The sequence below is a fragment of the Larimichthys crocea genome, chromosome XII (genome assembly GCF_000972845.2).
Source record: "Larimichthys crocea isolate SSNF chromosome XII, L_crocea_2.0, whole genome shotgun sequence".
Classification (NCBI taxonomy): domain Eukaryota; kingdom Metazoa; phylum Chordata; class Actinopteri; family Sciaenidae; genus Larimichthys; species Larimichthys crocea.
This window is the reverse complement of record NC_040022.1, coordinates 8,186,333-8,213,223: the sequence shown is the minus strand read 5'-3', so window position 1 is coordinate 8,213,223 and position 26,891 is coordinate 8,186,333. Positions and strand designations below refer to the sequence as shown.

Sequence of the window (26,891 nt, the reverse complement as noted above, 5' to 3'; positions counted from 1 at the left end):
TCATTAGTACATTGTAATGTGATTTGACTTGATGTTCCTCATTCTTCAAAAGCCACCACACTAATGCCGCCTTCATGTGCGCCACGAAAAATATAGCTTCTGCTTTTTTTCCTCCAAGTCTCAGGTTTGTTTATCATATGCAGGGTCAACAATATAGTGAAATGTGTTAGACAAGAGGCACCGGTCAGCTCAGCATTAAGAGTGTGTAACAGATAGAAATATCCTGAATAAGTCAAATACAATATTATTTTTTTAAAAATGTGGTTAAAAAAATAATATACTAATATTGAAGAGAAAATATAAATAATTTTAATACTAAAAATATAATGAATTTTGAATATTCTATGCACTGTGCAAGGCTGTGACAACTATATTCAAGTATTACTGTATAAAAATTGAACATACTATATAAAATCACACTATTGGAACACTGAGTAGTAAACGTGACAAATGCTGTGCTGTTTTTCCTCCAAGTCTCAGGTTTGTTTATCATATGCAGGGTCAACAATATAGTGAAATGTGTTAGACAAGAGGCACCGGTCAGCTCAGCATTAAGAGTGTGTAACAGATAGAAATAACCAGAAAAGTAAATACAATATATTTAAAAATTCGGGTTAAAAAATTAATATACCTAATATGGAAGAGAAAATAAAAAATTTTTATACTAAAAATATAATATGAATTTGAATATTCTATGCACTGTGCAAGGCTGTGACAACTATATTCAAGTATTACTATATAAACAGATGTGAACATACTATATAAATATGACACTATTTGAACACTGATTATAAGAGTAACGTGACAAATGCTGTGCTTGTTTTCCAGATATAACATGAGCAGAGAATCTGCATATATTAAACTATTAGTGACACAGCTACAGAATAGGCATTAATTTGCCTTTTTTACGGTTTGCAATGCACTGTGCTGCTTCATGCTTTCAGCCCACGTCATATCACAGAAACACATATGTCGGATTGTCCCTGAACAGCTCATCAGCCCTAACACCGCGCCGCCTCTGGGTGTCGCTGCTGCGCCACATTTCCACGCCGGTGCGGCTGGTTGAGTGCGGGCCGGGCCAGGTTAGCTGCCAGCCGGGTGAATGTCGTGAACACTCGCTGTACTCTCTCTCTCTCTCTGCTTTACACCCCGTTAATAACTGGATGGAGGATTTACTCGGAGGTGCTTGTTTGAGCTGTTGCGTTTTGAATAAGACTACAGGAGATGAAGTGAGGAGTTGCCAAGCGGACGAAACAGGATGTAACTAACCGCAGAGCAGAATGTCAAGTGAAACAAAAGAGACTTCTTCTCTTTCTCTTTCTTCTCTGTCTCTTTCTCCGTGTTTGAGTCTCAGCGCATTAAACTAACCAGCAGCTAAACCGGCTAACGCTAGCCACATCACGGGTAACGTTATAAATACCTTTTATTTCTCTTTTGTTTTTAAATAAACGAGATAACTTTAAACAAAATGTAAAACCTGGGCTGGTTCTCTGGAGTTTACAGCTAACATTACAGCTGGCACAACATTTGAGTTAAAGTTGTCATCACGCTGACTAGCCTGTGCTAGGTTATAGCTACTAGTTAATGTCAGCGAGCTGACGTCAGTGAGCTGCTCGTAAAAACAAAAATAAAACGATGTAACATCGTGTCGACAGCTTTTAAATGACGTGTTGATGAGGTGAATGTTTTTTTATGATTGATTTTAACTGGCTGCATTGCTGACTTAACGTTTCCCTGTAGATGAGCAACAATGCTTTAGTTTTTTTGTTTTTTTGTTTGTGCTTCAAACCGGATACAGGCAGACTTTCTGAAGTGGATCCCCCTCCTTCCTTTCCTCTTGTGTTTACAGTTTTCAAGCATCCTCGCTTGCTCTCTGAGAGGATCCCGTTGACGTTTCCTCGACATGGCAGCTGTGGTCAGCTACTCTCCGCCGTGGTGGGTGAACCTTCTCCACAGGCTTCCTCATTTCAACCTGAAGTTTGAACAAACGAGCAGTGATTTCCAACCAGAGGACTGGACTTATCAACAGGTAACACCTCACTGTGCATCATAAGACCTTGTGTGATTTTCCAGGCATGCTGCAGATGTCTGCAGGAATGTTTACAACCCATGTTTGTTTAAGATCAGTGACCACCCACCAGCAGCAGGATGATGGGGATGTTATGATTGAGTCCATAACCTCAAATCTAAGGTACACAGCTGACCTCTTTCCACCTGTTCTCTCTCGTCACCTTTTGATCCGTGTCACCATCTGTGCGTAGCTGCCACATCCGTGTCCTGACCTTCCCAGACACCAACCACCTGCCGTTATGTAGTGTGATCCAAGTCACTTAAACGGATTTGTTCGCACGGTTAATATTGGCTGTGTGTGTCGCAGTCTCATTCATGCTGCTGATGTTGCTGTGTGTCTCTCTCAGAACGGTGATTTACAAGATCTAGGGAGATGGCTCTGCATATAAAACTCAGGTTGTCGTGTCAGCTCGCTCGGCATTAACTCCAGATATTTGCTTTTACATTCGACAAATCCTTTAAACGTCTGTGAAGATCTGATTCCTGAAGTTAAGCAGAGCTCAAGCAGTTGACTCGCCTGTTAAATTAACTTGATCTCTCGTCCGCTACAATGCGATGATGTTGTTTTACATTTGGTCATGGGCACGATAAAAGATCCAATGTACAAAGCACAATTTGACCATAAGATAATAAACATGTCTTTAATTCATTTATTGATGGTGTTTGTTTCTGCTGTCGCTGTTTGAAAATGCATCATTGCCAAATCCTCTGCGGTGCTGTGGGTTTTAAAAGGTTTTGAGAGACTGGGTAATGAGTGTGGAGCATTGTTTGAAAAGCTACTGAAGGCAGAGCGAATCACAAGAGAGAGAATATTTATTTTTCTTTTCTTTTTTAAGTGGAAAATGGGCAGTCAACAGAAGTCAACAGCTGAAGATGTTGGTTTCTGTGGAAGTGTGATTTAGAAAATCCAGAAGTGAATCATCGTTCCCAAGAAACAGGAAGATAGCTTTTTTCAGACGTGCATCGGTGGCGATTGCACAAGCGTTCATGTTTGAAAATGAAAGCATAAAAAAAAAAGAAAGGGATAAAACTTTAGTTTCACTTTGATAGCTTGTGTAGGTGTCATATATTTGCTGTCAGCTCTCAGTTCATACATGATTTAGTGGAAAGGATCGGCTCTGCCGCTGCAGTAAAGGACACTCACCAGGTGAGATACTGCGGCGCTCCCAAAATGACAATTTTTAAGGAATGTGTTGTTTACTTGAGGTGGCACTGGAGTCCACTGCTAAAAGGGTCATCATTGTGCTGTCTCACAGTTGTTATTGTGCCGCTCTCTGAGGTATGATTGGGAGCTTTTTCTCCTGGTAGCAGACAGGAAGGGTTTATAGGCTGGATAATGGTTGCAGCTGTATGTGTGTGGACAGCCAGAAGTTCAAAAACAGCATCGCTGTTAAAAGGAGAGTAATGCACAGGTGATTTATCTGTCTGAGGATGTTTTCTCGCCTCCAACAAGAGCAGATCATAAGAGGTTATTAGCAGGCTAGCTTACGAAACCGTAATTATTAACCCATTGTGATAACAGGCTGGTAATTATTGTCAATACACTGCTCTCACTCAGGCTTCAGGGGAAGTCTTGACTCGTCCAGATGGCTGAGCTGGCAGCGATGCTCTTTATGGGACTACGTCATGATGATGAGCCTTGGGCGTCTCTTTTTAAATGTGTCACTCTTTCCCCTGCACAGATAACATGGAAGCAACGCACCAAAAGTAACACGCAGTGAGGATTATAGTGTTTACTTGTGGATTGCTGGTGCACTCAGTGAGCCCTGTTTGGTTGAGCTGTGCAAAGAAACCTACAAGACCCAAGTCATTCAATGGTATTTGTGTCTGATTATCCAGTCTGTCGTTTGTTTTGTACCGCAGTCAAAAACCGGATCGGGACACACCAAATGTTGTGCTGTAAAGACTCAATGCAACCTCGGAACAAATGCAGGCTCAAAGCACACTCACTGCGATGACCAGGTCGACCGCCACTGCATCAGGGCGTGTCAGTCACTGTGATGCATAGTTGAGAAAACTGAACAAATAAAACAAACAAAGTGTCAGGATGGAAATCTGCCCCAGACGTGAATCCTCAGGAGGATACAGTGAACACAGAGGCCCTCTGTCTGACCTACATTGGAAATGCTGCTGCGCTGCTCCACTGTTAAGATTCTGCCCCTGTTTAATGTTGATAGTCGGTTCAAGATTCAAGATCATCACGTGCATAATTATGCATATACAGCAGCAGTCAAATGAGATGGCAACAACTCTGACATCTGTTAAAAAGAAAGGAAAAAAAACAGTTTTAATATGCAGCAGATATTACACGTTTTATCTTTTTAAGTTTTTCAGGAACTATTTATCTCTCTATATATTTTTCTTTTACTCTGAAATTGTAGTACTAATTGCTGCAAAGCAGGGCTTTTTAAGTATTGTTGTTTTCCACTGGCTCAAGTCTCCAATTTGTGCCATGTTGTTGTGCTTACATGAGTGGGATGCTCTATACTTTGTCAAAATCAAAAGCAGCCTTCTCTTTTCAAATCACAGAGAGATAGACCTCTTATTTTAGAGAAGTCTCCTGATTACAGTGTGTGCTCCACTCAGTTTATTTTCTTTTAAGATACAAGATGAAGACAACTGTAAGCTCCCGCGTTGCAAAGAGTATAATATATCTATGAAGGCTTCAGATACACACAGATCATCTAAATAAGAATGTAAGCGATCCTGCAGTTAAGAAGCCAATGTGTTTGAACCTCAGTGCTCTTCACTGAGTGTACTGTGCGCCATCTCTCTGTGGGACACGTTGGAAGCTCATTTATTCCCAGTTATCGATATGAAAGTGGTATCGGGTTATGAAGTTTCCATAACCCCCATCCCTCTGTCCAACAGTCTATCCTGCTCCTGGGAGGTGTGGCGCTCGCCTGTCTGGCCCTCGACCTCTTGTTCCTGCTCTTCTATTCCATTTGTCTGTGCTGCCGGCGGAAAAAAAACGAGGAGCAGCCCAACGCCGACTGCTGCTGCACGGCCTGGTGTGTCATTATCGCAACACTTGTCTGCAGGTGAGTGTAAACACAGTTTAAGTTTCCCAGTTTAAATTAAATTGCATTTCGATAAAGCAGCTTCCTCGCAGAAACCAACAGACTGACAGCTGCAGAAATTGCATACACAAAGAGTTAAGTTATGAGCTCCTTTTTAGTGCTTTATCAATAGGCTTCAATTTTCCGTTTTGGTATGTCTGACGTATGTTTAGAACGGTACCATCTGGACATGCTTTCCACCGTTGAACACGGCATTTGTTTCCTGTTTTTCTCCTCATGCTGATGGCCCACTGGAGAGCCATCACGGTTGATTCAGAGTAGCACAATGAGCTCGGGGACCTGATGAGTACAAGAACTGCATTACAATCACTCGCAATCATCTGTGTGTGTTTGTACCCACGCACAAATGTGTTTTTAGTTAAAGAGAGATAAGAGAGAGAGAGAGCCCAAACTTGGCATCATTGCACCACTCTTAACAAAATTGGGATTATCAGTTATTTCAAGTGTTGTTTCCACCAATATTGACAGAGCGTCACAGAGTTTCCACGGGTTCACATCACAGCAGGGAGGCTGGTTTTGTTTTCGCCGCGACTCTGCCCCCGTTCACCTTTTTCACACTGCAGAGTGTGAGAGGAAGCGATTAGCAGCCCTCCAGGAAAGGGAGAGAAAACCTATTGATTCAATGAGCGCTGCTGGCTGAACACCGTTCGCCTTGATCTGACTCTGATTCGTTTAATCATGCTATTTGATCAAATCCACCCTGGCGTCGGATGGAGGTTAGCAAAAAGACCAACAGCTGCAACACAGGAAGCGTGTTTCCCGCTTCAAGTTGCTTCTCTCAGCTCGGAAAGGATGTTCATTCATGTCGCTGAAACGTAGAGAACACAAAAGCGACATCACTGTGACTAGCTTCTACTCCCCACTGTATAGTTTTTAAATATTGTGAACACATTTTTTTGATGTAACTGTTTCCCATGCAGTTGCCAGAAGTGTTTTTCTGCAACATGAGGCCTGTCTGCGCAAATGAGCGCCGATCTCCTGCCTCAGTACGGCCTTTGTCAGCTGTAGTGTGGGGTTTGGGGCATAGCTGGTCCATTCCTCTGTGTTTCCATGGTTCTGTATGGAGTCTTTCTGCTGGAGCTGAAAGGAGCCCGTTGACTGGGGTCTGAACCGACAGGGTTAATGTGGAGTTCACACGCCTCTCTCCCTGCCTCGCTATCCCCCCTCGCTCGCTCTGTTCTCTGTCTCCTCTCTGTGTCTTTTTTAGCTAATCCCTCCTCCTCACCACCCTGTCTCCCCTCCCCTTCCTTTTGTCTCCCCTCAGCGCTGGCATTGCTGTCGGTTTCTATGGGAACGGCGAGACTTGTGATGGAGTGAATCGCCTGACGTATTCCCTGCGCCATGCTAACCGCACAATCACTGGGGTGCAGAAGCTGGTAAGACCGAGAGCGCAAATTATACCAACACGTTTAAAAATTCATTGCCCTTCTGCCATGAGCATCGCTGGTTTCCCCCAACACCAAAGCTGTGTAGTGAATCCTCCTTCTCTTCCCTCAACTCAACTCCATCGTGACCTTGTTTGGGTCTAGGTATACGATGGTACATCCTCATTAAACCAGACGGTAGACGACAATCTGCTACAGCTTGAGGGCCAGTATGCGCAGCACGCAGACTACCTGTCCATCGTCCAAAAGCTGCAGGGCCAGCTGGACGAGCTGGTCAGGCAGATGGTGGAGATTCCCTTCTGGGGCAACACCAACATCTCCTTGGAGGAGCTGGCTGTGAAGATTGAGCTGTATGATTGGTACAGGTAAGATTGTAATGATGCCATACAGAACAATAAATCAAATGTATATTCTGCTCCTATCTGATGCTCCAGTAAGGAGTGGCAGGAACAGTGTTGACAAGAAGCATATCAGCACTGCAGACGACAACAGACTGTGATTCATTCTACGCAGACACACACTCCTTCAGTAATTCGGTGCCTTTGTGACTTTCCTGTTGCTCATCTCTGAGTTTATATGTAGTTGAAGAGTTGAAAGTCAGTCTTTTCCCCAGTGAGACAGTGTTGGCTGAAGCCACTCTGTTGGATATGTTTTTGAATTCAAATCTCTGAGTGAATCTGAAGTAGGAAGCAGATGCGAGCACAGACAACAAGGAATGAGTCACACTCGTTCAGCATATCATTTCGCAGCTGGCTCACAAGAATCTCAAACGTGCATTGGGTTTCACAGTTTGGTAGAAAATACTGTACAGTTGAGGTCATCTGAATTTGCTGACATGTTTGTCTAAAATTATAAATATGCAAGCTGCTTACCAAATGTTTTTTTTAACGCACCATCACAGAGTAACATGAATTCTAAGCAGAAAAGATGAGATACACATTGTAAAAGCATTTTGTGGGGTTGTGAGGAGCAGAGAGTCTTAAATTGATTGAACAACAAAGCGGTCTCTTGTCGTGAACACACAGAAATTATAATACAGAGAATTATAATTGGCCTTTGCAAGGTTTTTTATTGAGCTTAGCTCATTGTTCAGCTGCGTGGCTCTCATAGTGTAGCTGTAGCAGGCTGCTATTTTCAATGAAACCGCTCTAAAAAAAAAAGCAGCTGTACACTATCTCTGCTCAGACTCAGACAACAGACAGTCGCAGGTAGCAATGAGCTTGTGAACAGAGAGCCGGTTATTCCCCTCAGGACCTGGTAGAGACCAAAAATGGAGCTAAACTGAACATTTGCATGGAGACTTATAAAATAACTCTAAATGAATGATGACATGTAAATAGGCAACTTGTTTGCTAACAAGTTCACAATAACAAATTTAAAGATAATGGACATGTCCTTTTGTTCATTGTTCAATCTTGTAAAAAAAATCTGATTTGTCTAGTTAATTGTTTATGGAAGAAGCATTTTGCTTCATCAGATCAGTGTTTTAATTATTGTGCTTGCTGTAAAGACCGAGTTCTTTTTCTTCCATTCAGACGTGGTATGCTCTGCAGCTCTTGGCCATTTGTCGTTAACGACATTTGTCTTCACAGGTGGCTCGGCTACATAGGCCTGCTACTGTTCGATGTCCTCATCTGCCTTCTGGTGCTGTTTGGCCTCATTCGCAACTCCAAGGGAACACTTATAGGGTGAGTCTCATCACGAGTTCACGGCCACAAGAGCACTCCAGGGATAATGATCGGGCTCTGGGAAATGATTTTAGCTGTTGTCACAGAATGAGAGGCCATTATTGTACATCTTGGGCCACCTTGTCGTTACAGTTTAGTCAGGATAAATTCATGCTCGATAAAATAGCAGTTCAGTCACAACTCATTTAGCATAAGCATCACACCGTGATCTACTGATGACACAGGTTTGCCCTTTTATTTCTGGTTACTGTTTCATATTAAAGCAACTATAAAAAGGCTATTTGTATTTTATATGCACTGAAAATATAACAGTAAACGCAATAAAGACAAAATGATTTATTCCTCATATCCTTTATGACCACTTAGGTCAGTTTTTCCTTTAATGGCAGTTATGGATACATAGCATATCTATGCCAAATATATAATCACACACTTTGAATCAGTGAATATGAACAATGTTTGGACAACAGATCAGTGTTTCCTTCCAAAAGAAAACCGCTCCAATATAATGCCTAAGAAGACTTGATACGCGTCCCTTTGCACTGTATGCATTGTTGTTGTGCACATGAATAGTGCCGCTTTAACACTGCATGTTAGAGGTACTTAAATTTCTCGTCTTACCTCATTCTCCCCAGGGTGTGTTTGTTTGGCGTAGTTGCTCTGGTAATCAGCTGGGTCTCCCTCGGGGTGGAGTTGTCCGTCTCAGCGGTAAGTATCTCCATCAGTGCATGATCCTGTTTTTCTAAGTGGAGCTCCACAGTTCATTATGTTTAATTGGAGAACATGATTTTAAAGTGCACAGCCAATGACTGTAGAAAAATTGAGTTAATTTGAAATATTTCAAATAAATAATTACTATATTTAGTCATAATAATATGATGTCTTATATTTGATTGCATTACACTTGACAGTGTTTTCCAGAAATCTTTGTAGCCATAACATTACAGTCCATTTGGCTGCCATGTGGATGTGTGGTTGCTCTCAGCTGAGATGTAGTCGGCCTGTCATGTTGTAAAAGTAATTTTAAAGCTGCAATCAATTACCAGCATCTAGTGTTGTGTTCTTGAAGTTGTTTGAGTCTTTAGTTGTTAGTGTGCAGTAAAAATGTCGACTGTGTCTGCTTCGCTTTATAAGTCTTTTCATTTCTTGTTTTTCTAGACCTCCAGTGACTTCTGTGTTGCTCCTGACACATACGTGACCAAAGTGGCAAACCAGTATGGAGTGATCAATCAAGGTATGAATCACATACATAAGTACCATCCATGAGATACTGAGGTTACAGTATGTTGACAGCTCTTTAAAATGGTGAATATTAGTCATCTCAAGTTGGAGGACTCATAAGCCTGAATTGTATAATCTCCTCCCCCGTCCTGGTCTCAATGCTCTGATTATTGTGCAGCAGTGAGACGACATTGTTCTAAGCGAGTGGGGGCTTGGTCTTGTCCACGGACCATAAAAAGCCTTTAAAATGAGTGCCACATCTGCAGCAGGGTCAAAAGGGCAATGGGTTGCCTTTTTAAGCGCCACAGAAGCCTCTCTAGCACGTCTCGCTTTGGTAATTGCCCAATCTGTCTCACGATGGGATGTGTGTATGTGAAGAAATTATCGTGCCTCGGGTTTGTGCGCGTGTGAAGCGGAGTGTATGAGGCAGATAAGAGCAGCGGAGAAGCGGATCAGAGACACCATGTATTTTCCTGCATCCGTCTTCATTCCTTGAAAAAAAGAGAGAAGACTCTACTCGATGGGCTTTCTTTTCTTTTTTTTGCTCTCTTCACTGCTTGCTATTGGTTAGTCAAGGCAGAGCATCAGCTGTAATTGTTGGGATTTTATCTCAACCATGAGGACCAACTTCCTTTGCACTGAGCTATATTATACGGCAGCCATGAAGCTGCATTTTGCCACAGGGCTGATTCGTACAGTGTGGGGGGTTTTCAGTTCTATTTTTTCCCCTGTAACATGTTAACTATTCACCCATTGAACAAGGCTTTGAAAAGCAGTTTGTCTTTACTTTTAGGTTACCTATAGATGTCCTTGGAAAGGGAACATCTTTCTCAGTTGTTGTATATTTTTCCCTTTTACAGCTCATGCCTTCATGAAATTGCAACAGACAAATCCCTGGATATGACGACGTGTGTTATTATTCTAATAATTTATTGCTTTCCACCCCTGGATCGCTGTAAAATTTTCTTGAGCATGCATCATTTCAACAACCCTTGTAGTTATTTTTCATTCCTCTGCTTTTTCCTTATTGCACAATTATGTCAGACACATGGTGTTAATCCAAACAAAGAGCGAGAGAAATTTGTCATCTTGCAGCCAGTACTCCATTTGAAAACGCTAACAGCAGTGAGAAAGAAGAGGCTTTATTTCTAAAAACAGAGACAGAGAGTCGAGACAAGCATTTTAAATCAATATTTTTAGAGCTCTAACTTCTGTTACTACAATTATTATATTTAGGTAATTAATCACTCTTAAGCGTGGTTTCTATAAAACACTATACTTGTTCGGTTTGGTTTACGCCTCGTAGCTAGTATTTTCTCATGCTTGGAAACATCAAACAGCGTGATAACAAGATACTCAGACAGTAACTTGACTGAAGGGCTGGAAGCAGTCGTGTTTTTACTCCCTTATCCTGCCAAACTTGTTCACCTGCTGAGAATATGTGCTGCCAAATTTCTGTCCAATAATCTGGCTTGACGCACCCGCTCACTGTTAATCAATGTTACTGTGAAAGAAAACAATATCCTTGTTTTGTCCGAGTCATTGCAACCAAAGCTTTACTCTGAGGTTTCACTGATTTTTACCACTACATGCAACAGTAGCAAAAATAATGATTTCTATAAAATTGTTTCCTGAAGCTTTAATTTCTTTGATCATTATGAGCCATAAATGTGTCTTTTTTTTTTTTCCACCCATGTATATTGGCAACAAGATTTTAGTCTTTTGTCAGCACAGTTGAATAATTGGCACAAGAACTGAACCCAGCCCCACGATGAGGCATCAGTAGTTCCATTACCACGAGTCAGACTCTAAGAAATGTGCTCTTCCTGATATTTATGTGTGGGTGCATGTGCGACAGAAGCTTGCTTGATAATGTGCTCCTCTATACCGGAAATCCTCCTCTCATAAATTTGCTCCACTGTGTGGGAAACAAGCTCCTGAAACAGCAGTGAGCGTGGACGTCACCTACACCATGTGTTATGTTGGTGTGTTCTCACAGCTTGTATTTGTGGACGTTGCAGTAGCTTTTAAGTCACCCAGGATTTCTCATCGACTCCTACTCACTGCTGCGAGTTGGAGGATGTAGCTGGAGTGGGTTGTAATACCAAAGTCCAAAACCTTAATTACAATCTGCTTAGGTTCGTGGCGTACTGTGAACAGAATACAAGTTTGGTCATGTTGTAATTTAACAATAACTCCAGAGATGATGTAACCGCTCTTTGTGCAGTAAGAAGGGTTATTATACGAAAGCTGTCTGTGTATTCTGTTGTTGCTGCGTCAAGGGAAAAGGATTCAGATCATTTAAACTATTAGAGCACGCGTGAACTTTATTCCTTTGGAACATTTCACCTCCGAGCTCAGGATTAGCTCAGCGGGTGCACAGTTACAGAAGCAGTCAAGCTCTCAGGGCAGCAGAGAACGCAACAAGACAGAACTAGAAAATGAAATAAAATGTCTCTACATCAGTGTCTTACTTGGATCATTGGCCTCTTTCCCAGAACAAAAACAGCGGTGGATGAAACATTGACTCTGGCAGGAGCAGGCACAATGCAGCATGAAATAAAGAGTGCAAAATCAAGAGACAGAACTACATTTTCTTTAGTGATACAGGAATGAGCAGCTATCACTAAATATAATAGACTGTGAATACAATGTAAAATTCTGATTGTAGTATTCAACTCCACTGGTGCTTCTGGTCCTTAAACAGTCTGTACAAAGCTCCGACTAGCCCTTCATGTCAATTACAAGTAGTCAAATGGTTCAAAAGCCTGAAACTAACAAACATTGTTTGGTCAGTTAAATGCTTTTCAATACTGAAAAGTCCCTAGATTCCCTGAAGTGTAACATGAGGTCTTCAAATGTCATGTTTCATCCAGCTAACCGTAAAACCGTTAGACCCTAATATATATAAAATACCAATAGTGATATGATATTTGGATGTTTAAAAGAATCTGATCATTATGTTTTTTTACATTAACACATAACATAAATGAGCAATTTTTTGTATTTATGTTTTTTTTATTGTGACCCAGATGCATACTGAGTGGAACAATTCACAGTGTCAACTCGTCACTGCTCTCTGGTGGACAAACTACGTAACTGTTTCAAAATAATCTCAAACCTAGTTAACCAAGCTAACCCATTTTTGGATTCGGTTGAATTGTTACTTATCGGCCACCACTATGTCTGTAATACGCCAATATACCGAGTTGAGTTTACTGTCAGATATAAGCAAGTTTTGGCAATTTTTATCAAAAGTTAGCCATGAATTTCTCTCGCTCAACTAATCAATTAATGGACTAATCATTTCTTCTAGTATTGTATTGTTTTCATTGGTCAGTAATGATCTAGTTCAGATTTGATGAACTAGAAAACAAACTCTGTGTATCCTGAGGTGACCTGTTGTTATGGTAGTCCTCTTTCATGTGAACAAAGCTGAAAGCATTTTCTTTTTTCCAAGCAACAATGCCAAATATTCACTTGTCCCAGCCTCTCAAATGTTAAGTTTAGCTGCCTTTTATTTCTCACATGTGATGTTGAGGTTTGAACTCCAGTTGCAGCCCTTCGTATGAATTGATGTGCCTCTCCTAATACGTTCTGCTCTTACTGTCTTTTTATTCACAGGTATCCTGCAGTATTACCTCAGCTGCAGTTTGGAACAAACCAACCCCTTCCAGCAGGTTTGCTGCATTTATTACTAAATTAATTTCAGCATGTTTTTAACTGTTGAATTAAACTCTTTGCCCTTCAGATTAATGCTCATAATCTTTCTCACTGGGAGCCAGCTCAACATTAATGCGACGTTCATAAAACTAAAATTAAAGCAGTCACAATATGTATTCTCTGAATTTTAGTGGGCACAGTGAGTCACTCCCATCGCTTCAAAGAAGGACTTTTTTGGGCACAGTGAGTCACTCCCATCGCTTCAAAGAAGGACTTTTTTTCCCCTTCTTTAATACAGTGCCCATTCTGCCGGCAGGAAAACTGATGCAGAGCAGCTTTTCCTGTGTGTCTGTGCTGACAGCACGAGCTTGCATCACAGGATGTGTGTGAGAGGCTTCTAGAAGTAGACTGTCACTTTTACTGTGAACCTATGGTTGGATTTAATGGACTACCTGCATTTTATTTTTCAAAACCACATGAATAAATCAAAACACTTGAGTGCTACTTTACTTCAGACATCTTTTGTTAGTAAGACTGTAAAGAAAAGAAAGCTTCATATAAAGTATGTAAGCCTTTCAGCTTACATCTATAATCTGCTACAAATGGAGACGATATAAACCCCTTGGTAATAATTAAAGAAATGGAAATACTTTTGAGATGTACTGGGCTGCTACAGTGTTCATACTTTATTTCAGAAGCTTTCCGGGAGCCACAAAGCGTTAGTGGAGATGCAGGATGACGTGTCTGAACTGCTGCGCTCTGCCACCAGAGAGTATAAACAAACTAAGGTATGTTTCCAGCCCTGCAACACACTTTCACCTACAAATGCCACATCACAGCGTAGCTATGACCATAAACACAACACCCAACACCAGGCCACGAGCTCTCTACCGTTGTACCGTTTGTGATGACAGAATATCCCGGTGAATGGGACCAAACGTCCGACCTGTAGAGAAGCAAAGCGCACCTGTCCACATAAAGATCTGCTGACGGCCCACCTGGGACCTGCATTATGTCCATTTAGCTGCATTAGGGTTTCACAATACAACAACTGTGGTATTGTCCAGTGCTGGTCCTTACACCGTGTTGACGGAGGCACAAATGGGAGCTGACATTGGGAATAGAGAGAGGCATATTTCACTTCACATACTCACACAGAGAAATGTGCTGCGGTCGTGGAAATGTTTCTATCAGGCAATCAGATGTATTTTCTGCTGGAGCTCTAATGAGAAGTGGAAGAAGAAGGGAAGTCCATTAAAATGTGTCACACGTTCCGATCTGCTTTTTCAGCTGGAGCTGCTGTGTATAATGATGAAAGACACATCCCTGTCAAATGTGCACAGAGTGGATTATCACTGAATATTCACTGATGGAAAAAAAAAACAACTTTCACCTGTTTCCTTTTTGCAAATGTTTTGTCTTTTCTTCTTCTTGACTGTTTACACCACACGCACAAGCAGGAAACTACCAATTAGTTGCATTTTTGTAACGCAGACAACGAGATTTCTTCATTATGGTTGGTCGTGGCACTTAAGCACACCCAGGTGCCGGGGCTGGATTTCAAGTTAAGCCTGTTTCAACATAGCAAATTTTGTGTTTTTTCCCCCTTGTTCATTTCCAGGAGAGTTTGGAGGAGATCCAGGGGATTCTGAACACCACAGAGATCAGTCTACATCAGCTCACCGCCCTGGTTGACTGTCGCAGCCTGCACATGGTGAGCAGGGAGGAGACTTACAAACAGAGACATTCTTATTGCTGAGTCGCTCCATGTCTGATGAAAAAGGGGGGCTGTGCGATTGATTTGATTTGTTGTGACATCTTTGTAGTGCAGCTTAGTCGTAACAACACTTTTATGTTTGTATAGCTGACTACACCTGTCGCCATAAATAACATTTGTCTTCCATCTGAGGCCATGTACCATTTACGAAGCTGCCTGAATGACAAGTACTTGGCAATCGCAACAATTTGACTGACTGTCCCTCACTGACTTCCAAATTCCAAGTGCACACGTGCGAGTGGAGCACTTTCTTTTCTGCTTTCTGCTCTGCCTTCTCTCGTAAACGTCTACCCTGTTTCTGCATCAAAGCTTATTATTTCAGTAGAATACGAAACATGTTTCTGCTGTGAAGTGCATACAGAATGGAGATTCTCGATCATGATATTGTGGAGTGTAGTGCTTCTTTTCAAACCTGGGTAAAATGCACTTCCTTCCTCCTCCTTTGCCAACCCTGAGCTCATTGGTCTGACCTAGTTTGAATGAGAAATCACAGCAGATGCATTTTAAAGACCCTCTTAGACTTTTACTACTGCATTTCTGTTTGAGAAAGTCCTTCCTGAGGAGGAAAGACATGTTTTAAATGTCGACTGATCTCATCGCATCTGCTATAATAAAAGTGGTGTCTCCCCTTTTTTTTTTTTTTTTTGCAGGACTATGTACAGGCCATGACTGGACTGTGTTATGATGGACTTGAAGGCCTCATCTACCTCGTGCTCTTCTCCTTCGTCACAGCTCTCATGTTCAGCTCAATCGTTTGCAGCGTGCCTCACACTTGGCATGCCAAGAGGTAAGACTTGCATATGAATCAGCGCAAAAGCTTTTAAGCTGAGTTTGTAGTATGCCGGACTGTATACAGTGAGAAATAATTTAAGAGGGTAAACCTATCAATTAATTATGGTTTCCTAACATGGACAGCGTTTGTTTTTACTCAGCATGGGAATGAAGGAGAGAAAGTAATTCAAGATAAATCAACAAAGATAAAAACTTTGTTTGCTGTTCAAAGACAGTTTACCACTGGGATGTGTCCAGAAGGCTTCAGCTGCTTCCTCAAATAGATTGCTTCCTGTTATCCCATCTAATTGTGCGCGAGCTGGGCCTCAATCTATCACAACCACAGCCGGAGCTGGTGTCTTTCCCTCCAGCTGAGGGGTGAAATTATTCAGATTTTCTTTGTCCTATCAGCAGCAGATAAGGTTCGCAGGATGGCTACAGGGGAAAGTGGCTTCCCAGGCACAGCCATCAGCTTGGCTGCACCACATAATTAACTGATCCCTCCTAACCATCGGGGGGCATGTTTATCAGTTTGATCTCAGCTGGAGCTTCCTGTTATAAAGCAAAGGCTTACACGCTGCCAGTCTGCTCTTCTTATTGGTCCTTGCTAAGCCTGTACAGTTTCACTGTAGTATACAGGTTTGTTTGACTCGATCTGGAATTATATGAAGGTTTATATTTATCGTGTGTATTATAAATTGATTAATGAGTAAGCCACTGTTTTCCCTGAGCTGAGTAAATGTCTCTGAATTCTATGATCTCATGGATTAAACATGCAGGAACGCGTCTGTAGGATGAACACTAGAGGGAGACAGGCTCCATGATGTCAGTGTCATTGTTTCACTGTTTTGACAGTGCATGTTCAGTGCATTATTGTCGTCTCACATATGCCGCGGAGCTTCATTGTTTGAAAAGAATCGCACAGTTTCTGCAGAAGCAGGGCGCTGTTTTTGTTTGACAACGCTGAACAAATGCGATTATTGTCCACGGCTTTTCTTTTTTTTTCTGCAGAAACTGAACCGAGAGCATGAGGCTATTTTTTACCGTCTTTGTTCAGACCCATTAATGTCAGTGGAAAGCCGCGTCTTCTCTGCTTCGCACAGCACAGAATTCATCCTATTTTCTCCCTCAGGCAGTGATGAAATTGAATCAAAATGTCACTGAGAATAAACAAAAAAAATGTGACCACGTGGCAGCTCCTATGCTCCATTGTCATCAGTCAGATGGTGCATGGGGTCCCTCTGGTGGTGGTGGTGGTGGTTTCACAGTGTTGTGTGATGTTTGCAGGAGCGAGGAGGACAGCGAGGATGAGTCTCTGAGCCACGGGGGAAGACAAAACCATGATAACCTGTACCGCGTCCACATGCCCAGCCTGTACAGCTGCGGCAGCAGCTACGGCAGCGAGACCTCCATCCCTGCTGCAGCCCACACTGTCAGCAACGCACCTGTCACTGAATACATGTAAGTACTTCACACTACTGTGAATCTGAATAGGAAGTCGCACTAAGTGAAAGGCACAAGTGGAAGATAATTTATTTTCACAACCCACCCCTGGTTGTGCAAAGTGCGGCTGATATTAGATACGTTGCACTCAGGAGCCAGTTTTTATGTCCCCGGAGAGGAGCTAAGCTCCGCTGTAGCCAGCAAATGCAGCTGTTGCTCTCCAGCTGTGATGCCTGTGAAACCCAAAGCTCTCTGCTTCATGAGTGAAGCTCAGTGTTAGTGGAACTGGGGGAGGGGACCCCCATGTTTCTGGCTCTGTATCATAACGTGTTGGTATGCTGAAAACTGAGCGGAGATTTGAATGTACGCAGTGTATAGTTTCATATCTTTAAAGCAGTGTGTAGGATTCCACGCTGTTCTTGGCATGTCATGTTTGATCTCACCGCGTGTTTTAATTCAACAGGGCTCAGAACGCCAACTTTCAGAACTCCCGCTGTGAAAACACGCCTCTGATAGGACGAGAGTCTCCTCCTCCCTCGGTAAGTGTTGCAGCTCCTGTAAAAACATGAGAATAACGGAACCAGAGGAACTAAACTAGGAGCTTTGCACGTTCCTGATCGCGTTTGCAGCTTATCTGAAGTACCGTTAAGATCTGATCAATTAAAGACGGAAAGAAAGAAACGACAGTTATCACACAGTCCTATTTATTGTTGATGTAATGAATGAATCCACATCTGAAAAGCAGAAGAGGAAAAGAAAATTCCACAGTAGAAGAGTGTTTGATGGTCATATATCCACCATGAAGCCAGCATGCATCTATCAGCAAATTGCTTTATCACTCTCCTTCACTCACTTTGTTTTCTCATCATCGCTTTGTAGCTCACTCGACCGCAGCTTCCTGTCTCTCGTTCGCTCGTGCTCTCAGCTCAGCTTCTTAATCTTAATAAATATCACGAAATGTCTGCCTCCCTCGACCAAACGTCAATACCAGTAACACAAAGTACTTCCTTGTTTTAAGAATGAAGTGGTGCATGAGTTAAGCCAGTTGCTGTGTTTGACTAATCAGTCAGCTACGGTACCTCCTGAGCCATCAGAAAGCATGGCCCCCAGTGAGCGGAGGGTGAGGGTTTTTTTACACCTCCTACAGGAACTAAATGTAGTCTTCTGGTTCAGACACAGGTTTAGTTCCTCTAGTTCTTCAAAAGCTTTATACTAATCTGCTGTATATCACTGTACCTCATTAGAAGACAAGCTGAATACATTTAAAATAATGATGCTTTTTTGATATGATGGCATGTTTTTGACAGTATATAGCTTCATACTATGAGAGAACATTAGTGTTGCAATTGGGCAGTCAGGGAATCGTTATTCCTCATGTGGAGCTCTTGTTTCTCTGAGCATCCACCCTGCTAAACACAGCTCCAGCAGCACTGTGCTTGAACGTATATTCAAATAGAGAGAGAGAGACTCCAGGCTCTCGCCTAGGAAAAAAAGCTCAGTGTTGCTAGTAGCTGCTTTTCCACAGGCGAGAGCCAATGAAACGTCAATAAAACGAGTACAAGTGATGATGTGTAAGTGTCACTTACTGAAATAGCAGCTTGATATAAGCCCCCAGAGTTTGCAGAGGTAGAAAAGATGTTATGTAACAGGGACGAACGTCAGTCATTTCCCTCCTGCCCCCCGTGGCCTGAACCTCTACCAGAGATCCTCCCCTCCCTGGTGTCTGTGTGTCTGCCTGGACCTAGACGCTGCTTTATGTATCTTCTCTATACTTTTTTTTCTTCCTGCGAATCCATACAGTTGTATTTGACTGCCGCGGACAGTAACAGCGGTCACGGCTGGCAGTTAAAGCCTTCGGAGAGTTCAAGATCGTTTTGGTAACCTCGTCCTGCTATGCTAACAGGTACAAAACATGCCTGCCTCCTCCACCTGCTGGCTTGTTTCTCCTCTGTACCACCTCCCAAACTCCCCCAGCTCTACTCACCCCCTCTATTCAGGCCCCCACCACGGCTCATGGACCCGCCGACCAACCCACCCACCCCACTCCCCTCCGCTGTCCTGACTCTTGTTGAGTGTTCCACCTGGTGTCTCACCTGATGTTTGTTTCCTGTGGCCCTGGGCTGCATGCCCCCCCCCCCCCTCCACCTTAACCTTTGCACCACAGATGTATTGGGAGGAACATGTGAAGCTGTAACTCTCCTGCCTTGGGGCTCACTGTGACCTACGAGTCAATGACAAATTAAGAAGCTGTTAAACCGTTTCACTGGTCACCTGCTTTGGGGGGTTTAGAATAATACATTTCACACCTTTTAGAAGCGTTTAGGATTCAGTTATTGGCTGTAATATCACATGAAGGTACCACAAAGCAACAAGTAGATGATGACCTCAGTGTTTAAATCTCAAAATAAAGAGTTAGTAAGCTCACACCGACATGGTACGGCAAGGTAAGTCATGTTGATTTGCTGTCACACATCAAGTAGTTCTCGAATGACAACAATTTGAAAAACCCAAAACTTCTCTCTGTATGAGTTTGAAATGCAGCCTTGTTCTTACAAATGCATGAGTGCATCCTCAATGGACGTGAATGACTGCCGAAAACAAACAGTAAAGGAGTGCCTTTAAAGCTGGTGTATATCGATACACTTCTTGTCCTCTGTAGCTGTTTCTGTGATGTTCTTTCTGTGTTTGAAATATTTACAATCCCTTTAGATGTCGGCACTCTGGAGTAACTAGCGTGGAAGGTAATCTGTAGGTGACCTGATACATGAATTGTGTCTCTAGTGCTTTGTTGTGCATGTCCAGTGTGTTTTGTTTTTTTTTGTGTTCCTCTACTGCTTCTTTTAATGTTTTATTTAATAGAATGTTTTTTTTCTTGAGCCTTCGAATCTGCTGTACCAACAGAAACATTTTTCCAGGCTTTAAAAGCTTTCAGTCCTACAGGGAAGTTGTTTTGAAGTATGTTGTAAAAACCAGGAGTGATTTTTACTCTTTAGCATTGCTCATGAGAGTTCTTTTTAAAATAATGATTCATGTCTTCTTCTGTGTGCCATTTTTTTTTTTGTTTCTCTCCACAGTACACCTCCAGCATGCGGGCTAAGTACCTGGCCAACAGCCGACCAGATCCCAACAACCCTCCAGCACAATAGACAATGCTGGCCTGCAGCACTGACAGCCATCCTATCACTCATCCAGTCAATCAGTCGTCATTTCTCATAGATGTTTCAGTCACTCCTCTCTCTGCTTTTCCTCCACCATCTCAGTCGATTTAAAAAAAAAAACCTTTTTTTTTGCTGTTTTGGTTTCAGCAAAACTTAAGGAATCCTGCCGATCATTATCTCATTAGTCAGGACGTGCTTTTTCTCCCAAAACCTTGGCTGATGTTTATTACTGCAAAAATCATTATTGGTGCTTGGAATTCATCTGAAACTCTCATGTGAAGGAGCCTGGACTGGACTTTTATACTCCAACACTTCTTTTTATGTTTTTTATTTTTAATTTCTTTACACCTGAATGCACCACAATATGTACGGGGTCACATCTAACAAGGCATTGCAGTATTGAGGACTCTGGAAGTGCTCACAGACTAACACTGACTACTACTGGTTGTTGTTTTTATTGTATTTAGTACTGTACTGCATTCTCTCATCGAGGGAGAGAAATGCCTTACGCCTGAAGTGTAGATGTTATTTCTCACACTCCACATAAACTGTTGTAGAATAGATTAATCTCACAGTGCAACATCTCAGATTTTCTTTCTGCTTGTGGAACTTAAAAATGCAAATCTGCTATGTTTGAGTCAACCAGTAAGATTTGCGTTGTTCTCCGGTTAATGTTGCCTGACTGTAACGACACGTGCACATGTTTTTGCATTTTGTGTTGAATCTGATATCTGGGACCAGTTTTTCCTCCAGTACTTGCACGTCTTACAGGTGTAAAACTGAAATGTTTTTCTTCTTCTTACGACACTTTTATTTCCTGTGGCATCTTTTTTTTTTTTTATATACATTATTGAGCCACTATTCCACAGCAAGTGACTGTAACCAAGCTGTGAACGTGATTCTGGCACATGCTCTCAGAGGATTTGAAAAGGACAAAGATGAGCTGCATGACGGAAATGCAGCTGTTTGACGAGAAGAAGTCACGGCAGGATGAAAAACAGGAGAAAAAAAAAGATTCTGTCATGAGCTTGAAAAAAGAAGTTTTTATACTACTGGAAGCAGAAACTTTTTTTACAGCCCTTTGAAGACGATGGTAAAACAGAAGAAGACGGAGCGGTGCGTGACGTCTTCTGCAAAATGACTCCAGACTTTTTACGATAATTTGCCTCTTTGCTAGACTGCTTGTTATTCTCTCCACGTTTCTGTTAAGTTGTAGAGCCTCATCTCCCCTAACAGAACTGGGAATTGTTCACCACACACACACACACACATATCCTCGACTCCGATCTTCCCAAATGCAGCAGTTTAGAGTTAGAAATTCCTCTCGCTGATTATCCCAACAAGAATCCTAACGCAAGTTTATGTGAAAATATGCATATGGCAGTTTTTTAAGAGAATCATAAAGACAAACGTCATGCAGTGTCTTCACAAATGTGTTTTAGCATTTATATTAACAGTAGAGTGAGTGGATGCAGTGAAGGGATTGTGATAATTCTGCTCTCTCTCTCTCTGTGTAATCTGGAAATTGTCTTAAAAGCAAATCTGCTGACGTTCCTGTTGAAGCATGACGATCCTTCAAATGTGGAGTGAAATGTTTGTATTTCTGCAACTTGCTTCTCTTCGATGTGCGATTCTTCTTTTTTTTTGACCAGTACAAGAGGTGATTTTATTCTGTGCCAACCAGTTCAGCACAACTCTTTTACTATCTGAATATCTTTTTTCAGTGTCTTTACTTGAGGCCAGTTTGTAAGGCTCCTGGGTTGCTTTGTGCAATCAAATGAGAAAATGAGCCTGACTCTTTCAAAATATTTCTGCTCTGTAAAACATTACACTGATGCAATCTTTCTGTTTTTGGGGTAGTAGTCATATTCTCCTTGTTGTTTGTAATGCAGATGTTGTACAGATTCTAAACATTTACAAAAAGAAGAAAAAAGACTTTGATTTGCTTGTAGTTTTGTTTTTATTTTAGAATCTGTAGCGAGCACAATGTGTTACTTCATTAATGTGAATACGGTAAATAGATTTTAATTTTTAATTGAGTTCTTTTTTTTCTGGAAAAAAAATCACTGTAGATGTACTTTTTTATTTTATATATCTTTTTTTTTTTTTTTGCAATCTCTAAAATGGGTATATGTCAAACCTGTGGTTATATTGAGCTTGAATGCTGTGTTTTAAAATTAAACATCCTTTAACTGTAGTGCACCCTTTGGATTTATTTGTCGGATCAGACACTAGGTAGCAGCATAACTCCACTGCAACCTCTGCTGCCACGCTCATCTACTTTTACAGAGGTACTTGTCATTTTTAACACTATCAGCGTGAACAAGTAGAGCACACAAACCACAACTGAAACTTTTGAAATGATATACATTATATGACAAGTCAATACAATTTAACATAAAAGAAAGAAGTGGTAGAAGTCTCTTGACTTGTTCTTCTTGAGATCGGGCTCAAATGTGTTGAGCTTTATCTGATTGTTGTAAAATTACAACACAACAGGTCCTGAGAGACGTGAGAGAAAATTACAACTTGACAATTTAGAGTAATTACATTCCTTGTGAAACAGACAGTGAAGATTATCCATCAAGATAATCTAGATCCGGCAACACAAAGAAAATTAAAGGTGCAAGCAGCGATGGTCGGGCCCTCGCATATGCGCGCACGTCGAAATGTGCGCACGTCGAAATGTGCATAACATAACCTTGATAACCGCAAGAAGTTTCAGACGGCTCTGAGAAGGTGCTTCCTGCCGATGCCTTCTTTGAATTTTTTTTATTGATTGCCACGCCCACAGCGATTCCTTAAAATTCATAATTTTGATAACTTTTACTCAGGAAGTGTATTTGAACAGTCCCATTCACATTAAGAACTTCACTCACGCTTTGATAACGTTACTGGTAATTGGATCTGCGTGATACTGGTTATTTCGGGATCACTAATATTAGGATCAGTGAAGCCAAGAGAGCCAGTTTAATTTTCTTTGTGTTGCCGGATCTAGATTATCTTGATGGATAATCTTCACTGTCTGTTTCACAGGAATGTAATTACTCTAAATTGTCAAGTTGTATTTTTCTCTCATGTCTCTCAGGACCTGTTGTGTTGTAATTTTACAACAATCAGATAAGCTCACACATTTGAGCCCGATCTCAAGAAGACACGTCAAGAGACTTCTACCCACTCTTTCTTTATGTTAAATTGTATTGACTTATCATTATAATGTATATCATTTCAAAAGTTTCAGTTGTGGTTTGTGTGCTCTACTCTGTTCACGCTGATAGTGTTAAATGACAAGTACCTCTGTAAAAGTAGATGAGCGTGGCAGCGAGGTTGCAGTGGAGTTATGCTGCTACCTGTGTCTGATCCGATAAATAAATCCAAAGGTGCCACTACAGTTAAAGGATGTTTAATTTTAAAACCACCATTCAAGCTCAATATAACCACCGGTTTGACATATACACATTTTAAGAGATTAAGCAAAAAAAAAAAAAAAAGATATATAAAATAAAAAAGTATCTACAGTGATTTTTTTTCCAGAAAAAAAGAACTCAATTAAAAATTAAAATCTATTTACCGTATTCACATTAATGAAGTAACACATTGTGCTCGCTACAGATTCTAAAATAAAAACAAAACTACAAGCAAATCAAAGTCTTTTTCTTCTTTTTGTAATGTTTAGAATCTGTACAACACTCATACAAACAACAAGGAGAATATGCACTCACACCAAAAACAGAAAGATTGCATCAGTGTAATGTTTTACGAGCAGAAATATTTTGAAAGGTCAGGCTCATTTTCTCATTTGATTGCACAAAGCACCCAGAGCCTTACAAACTGGCCTCAAGTAAAGACACGGAAAAAAAGATATTCAGATAGTAAAAGAGTTGTGCTAACTGGTTGGCACAGAATAAAATCACCTCTTGTACTGGTCAAAAATTTGCACATCGATCGAAGAGACAGTGCAGAAATACAAACATTTCACTCCACATTTGAAGGATCGTCATGCTTCAACAGGAACGTCAGCAGATTTGCTTTTAAGACAATTTCCAGATTACACAGAGAAGAGAGAGAGAGCAGATATCACAATCCCTTCACAGCATCCACTACTCTACTGTTAATATAAATGCTAAAACACATTTGTGAGACACTGCATGACGTTTGTCTTTATGATTCTCTTAAAAAACTGCGTATGCATATTTTCACATAACTTGCGTTTGGATTCTTGTTGGATAATCAGTGAGAGGAATTTCTAACTCTAAACTGCTGCATTGGGAAGATCGGAGTCGAGATTATTGTGTGTGTGTGTGTGTTGAACAATTCCCAGTTCTGTTAGGGGAGATGAGGCTCTACAACTTAACAGGAACGTGGAGAGAATAACAAGCAGTCTAGCAAAGAGGCAAATATCGTAAAAGTCTGGAGTCATTTTGCAGAAGACGTCACACACCGCTCGTCTTCTTGTTTTACCATCGTCTTCAAAGGGCTGTAAAAAAAAGTTTCTCCTTCCCCGTAGTATAAAAAACTTCTTTTTTCAAGCTCATGACAGAATCTTTTTTTTTTCCTGTTTTTCATCCTGCCGTGACTTCTTCTCGTCAAACAGCTGCATTTCCGTCATGCAGCTCATCTTTGTCCTTTTCAATCCTCTGAGAGCATGTGCCAGAATCACGTTCACCGCTTGGTTACAGTCACTTGCTGTGGAATAGTGGTCAATAATGTATAAAAAAAAAAAAAGATGCCACAGGAAATAAAAGTGTCGTAAGAAGAAGAAAATTCATATTTACACCTGTAAGACGTGCAAGTACTGGGGAAAAAAATGGTCCCCGATATCAGATTCAACACAAAATGCAAAAACAAGCCGATGTGCACGTGTCGTTACAGTCAGGCAACATTAACCGGAGAACGCAAACTTACTGGTTGACTCCAACATAGCAGATTTGCATTTTTAGTTCCACAAGCAGAAAAGAATCTGGATGTTGCACTGTGAGATTAATCTATTCTACCACGTTTATGTGGAGTGTGAGAAATAACATCTACCCTTCAGGCGTAAGGCATTCTCTCTCCTCGATGAGAGAATGCAGTACAGTACTAATACAATAAAAACAACAACCAGTAGTAGTCAGTGTTAGTCTGTGGCACTTCCAGAGTCCTCAATACTGCAAAGCCTTGTTAGATGTGACCCCGTACATATCTGGTGCATTCCGGTGTAAAGAAATTAAAATAAAAAAACATAAAAGAAGTGTTGGAGTATAAAAGTCCAGTCCAGGCTCCTTCACAGAGTTTCAGATGAATTCCAGCACCATAATGATTTTTGCAGTAATAAACATCAGCCAAGGTTTTGGGAGAAAAAGCACGTCCTGACTAATGAGTAATGATCGGCAGGATTCCTTAAGTTTTGCTGAAACCAAAACAGCAAAAGCACAGTTTTTTTTTTAAGTCGACTGAGATGGTGGAGGAAAAACAGAGAGAGGAGCGACTGAAACATCTATGAGAAATGACGACTGATTGACTGGAGGGTGATAGGATGGCTGTCAGTGCTGCAGGCCAGCATTGTCTATTGTGTGGAGGGTTGTTGGGATCTGGTGGCTGTTGGCCAGGTACTTGCCCGCATGCTGGAGGTGTACTGTGGAGAGGAACAAAAAAATGGCACAACAGAAGAAGCATGATCATAATTTTAAAAAACTCTCATGAGCAATGCTAAAGAGTAGAAATCACTCGGTTTTTACAAACATACTTCAAAACAACTCCTGTAGGACTGAAAGCTTTTAAAGCCTGGAAAAATGTTCTGTTGGTACAGCCGATTCGAAGGCTCAAGAAAAAACCTTCTGATAAATAAAACATTAAAAGCAGCAGTAGAGGAACACAAAAAAACACACGGACATGCACAACAAAGCACTAGAGACACATTCATGTATCAGGTCACCTACAGATTACCTTCCACGCTAGTTACTCCAGAGTGCCGACATCTAAAGGGATGTAAATAATTCAAACACAGAAAGAACATCACAGAAACAGCTACAGAGGACAAGAAGTGTATCGATATACACCAGCTTTAAAGGACTCCTTTACTGTTTGTTTTCGGCAGTCATTCACGTCCATTGAGGATGCACTCATGCATTTGTAAGAACAAGGCTGCATTTCAAACTCATACAGAGAGAAGTTTTGGGTTTTTCAAAGTTGTCATTCGAGAGCTACTTGATGTGACAGACAGTAGTGCTCAACAAATCAACATGACTTCCTTGCCGTACCATGTCGGTGTGCGTTACTAAACTTTTTTGGAGATTTAAACACTGAGGCCATCATCTACTTGTTGCTTTGTGGGTACCTTCCATGTGATATTACAGCCAATAACTGAATCCTAAACGCTCTAAAAAGGTTGAAATTATTACTCTAAACCCCCCAAAGCAGGTGACCAGTGAAACGGTTTAACAGCTTCTAATTGTCATTGACTCGTAGGTCACAGTGAGCCCCAAGGCAAGAGTTACAGCTTCACTGTTCCTCCCATACATCTGTGGTGCAAAGGTTAAGGTGGAGGGGGGGGGGGACATGCAGCCCAGCCCACGGAAACAAACATCAGGTGAGACACCAGGTGGAACACTCAACAAGAGTCAGGACAGCGGAGGGGAGTGGGGTGGGTGGGTGTC

The 26,891-nt window shown here is 41.4% G+C and overlaps 1 protein-coding gene across 2 annotated transcripts; it reads left to right on the top strand.

Moving 5' to 3' along the window:
* The first annotated feature begins 1,024 nt into the window (after positions 1-1,024).
* On the top strand, positions 1,025-22,453 carry ttyh3a (tweety family member 3a). Of its 2 annotated transcripts, XM_027285435.1 has the most exons (16): positions 1,025-1,404; positions 1,850-2,029; positions 4,942-5,111; positions 6,415-6,526; positions 6,680-6,900; positions 8,128-8,223; positions 8,859-8,931; positions 9,382-9,457; positions 13,069-13,124; positions 13,803-13,895; positions 14,729-14,821; positions 15,535-15,671; positions 16,943-17,116; positions 17,562-17,637; positions 18,899-19,001; positions 20,173-22,453. In XM_027285435.1, exons 2-15 carry the CDS (start codon positions 1,904-1,906, stop codon positions 18,977-18,979), a joined length of 1,584 nt encoding a protein of 527 aa, XP_027141236.1. In that variant the 5' UTR covers positions 1,025-1,404; positions 1,850-1,903; the 3' UTR covers positions 18,980-19,001; positions 20,173-22,453. The 2 variants fall into 2 exon arrangements, with proteins under 2 accessions (XP_027141236.1, XP_027141237.1); XM_027285436.1 differs by lacking the exon at positions 18,899-19,001 and having other exon boundaries at positions 1,027-1,404.
* The last annotated feature ends 4,438 nt before the right edge of the window (positions 22,454-26,891 follow it).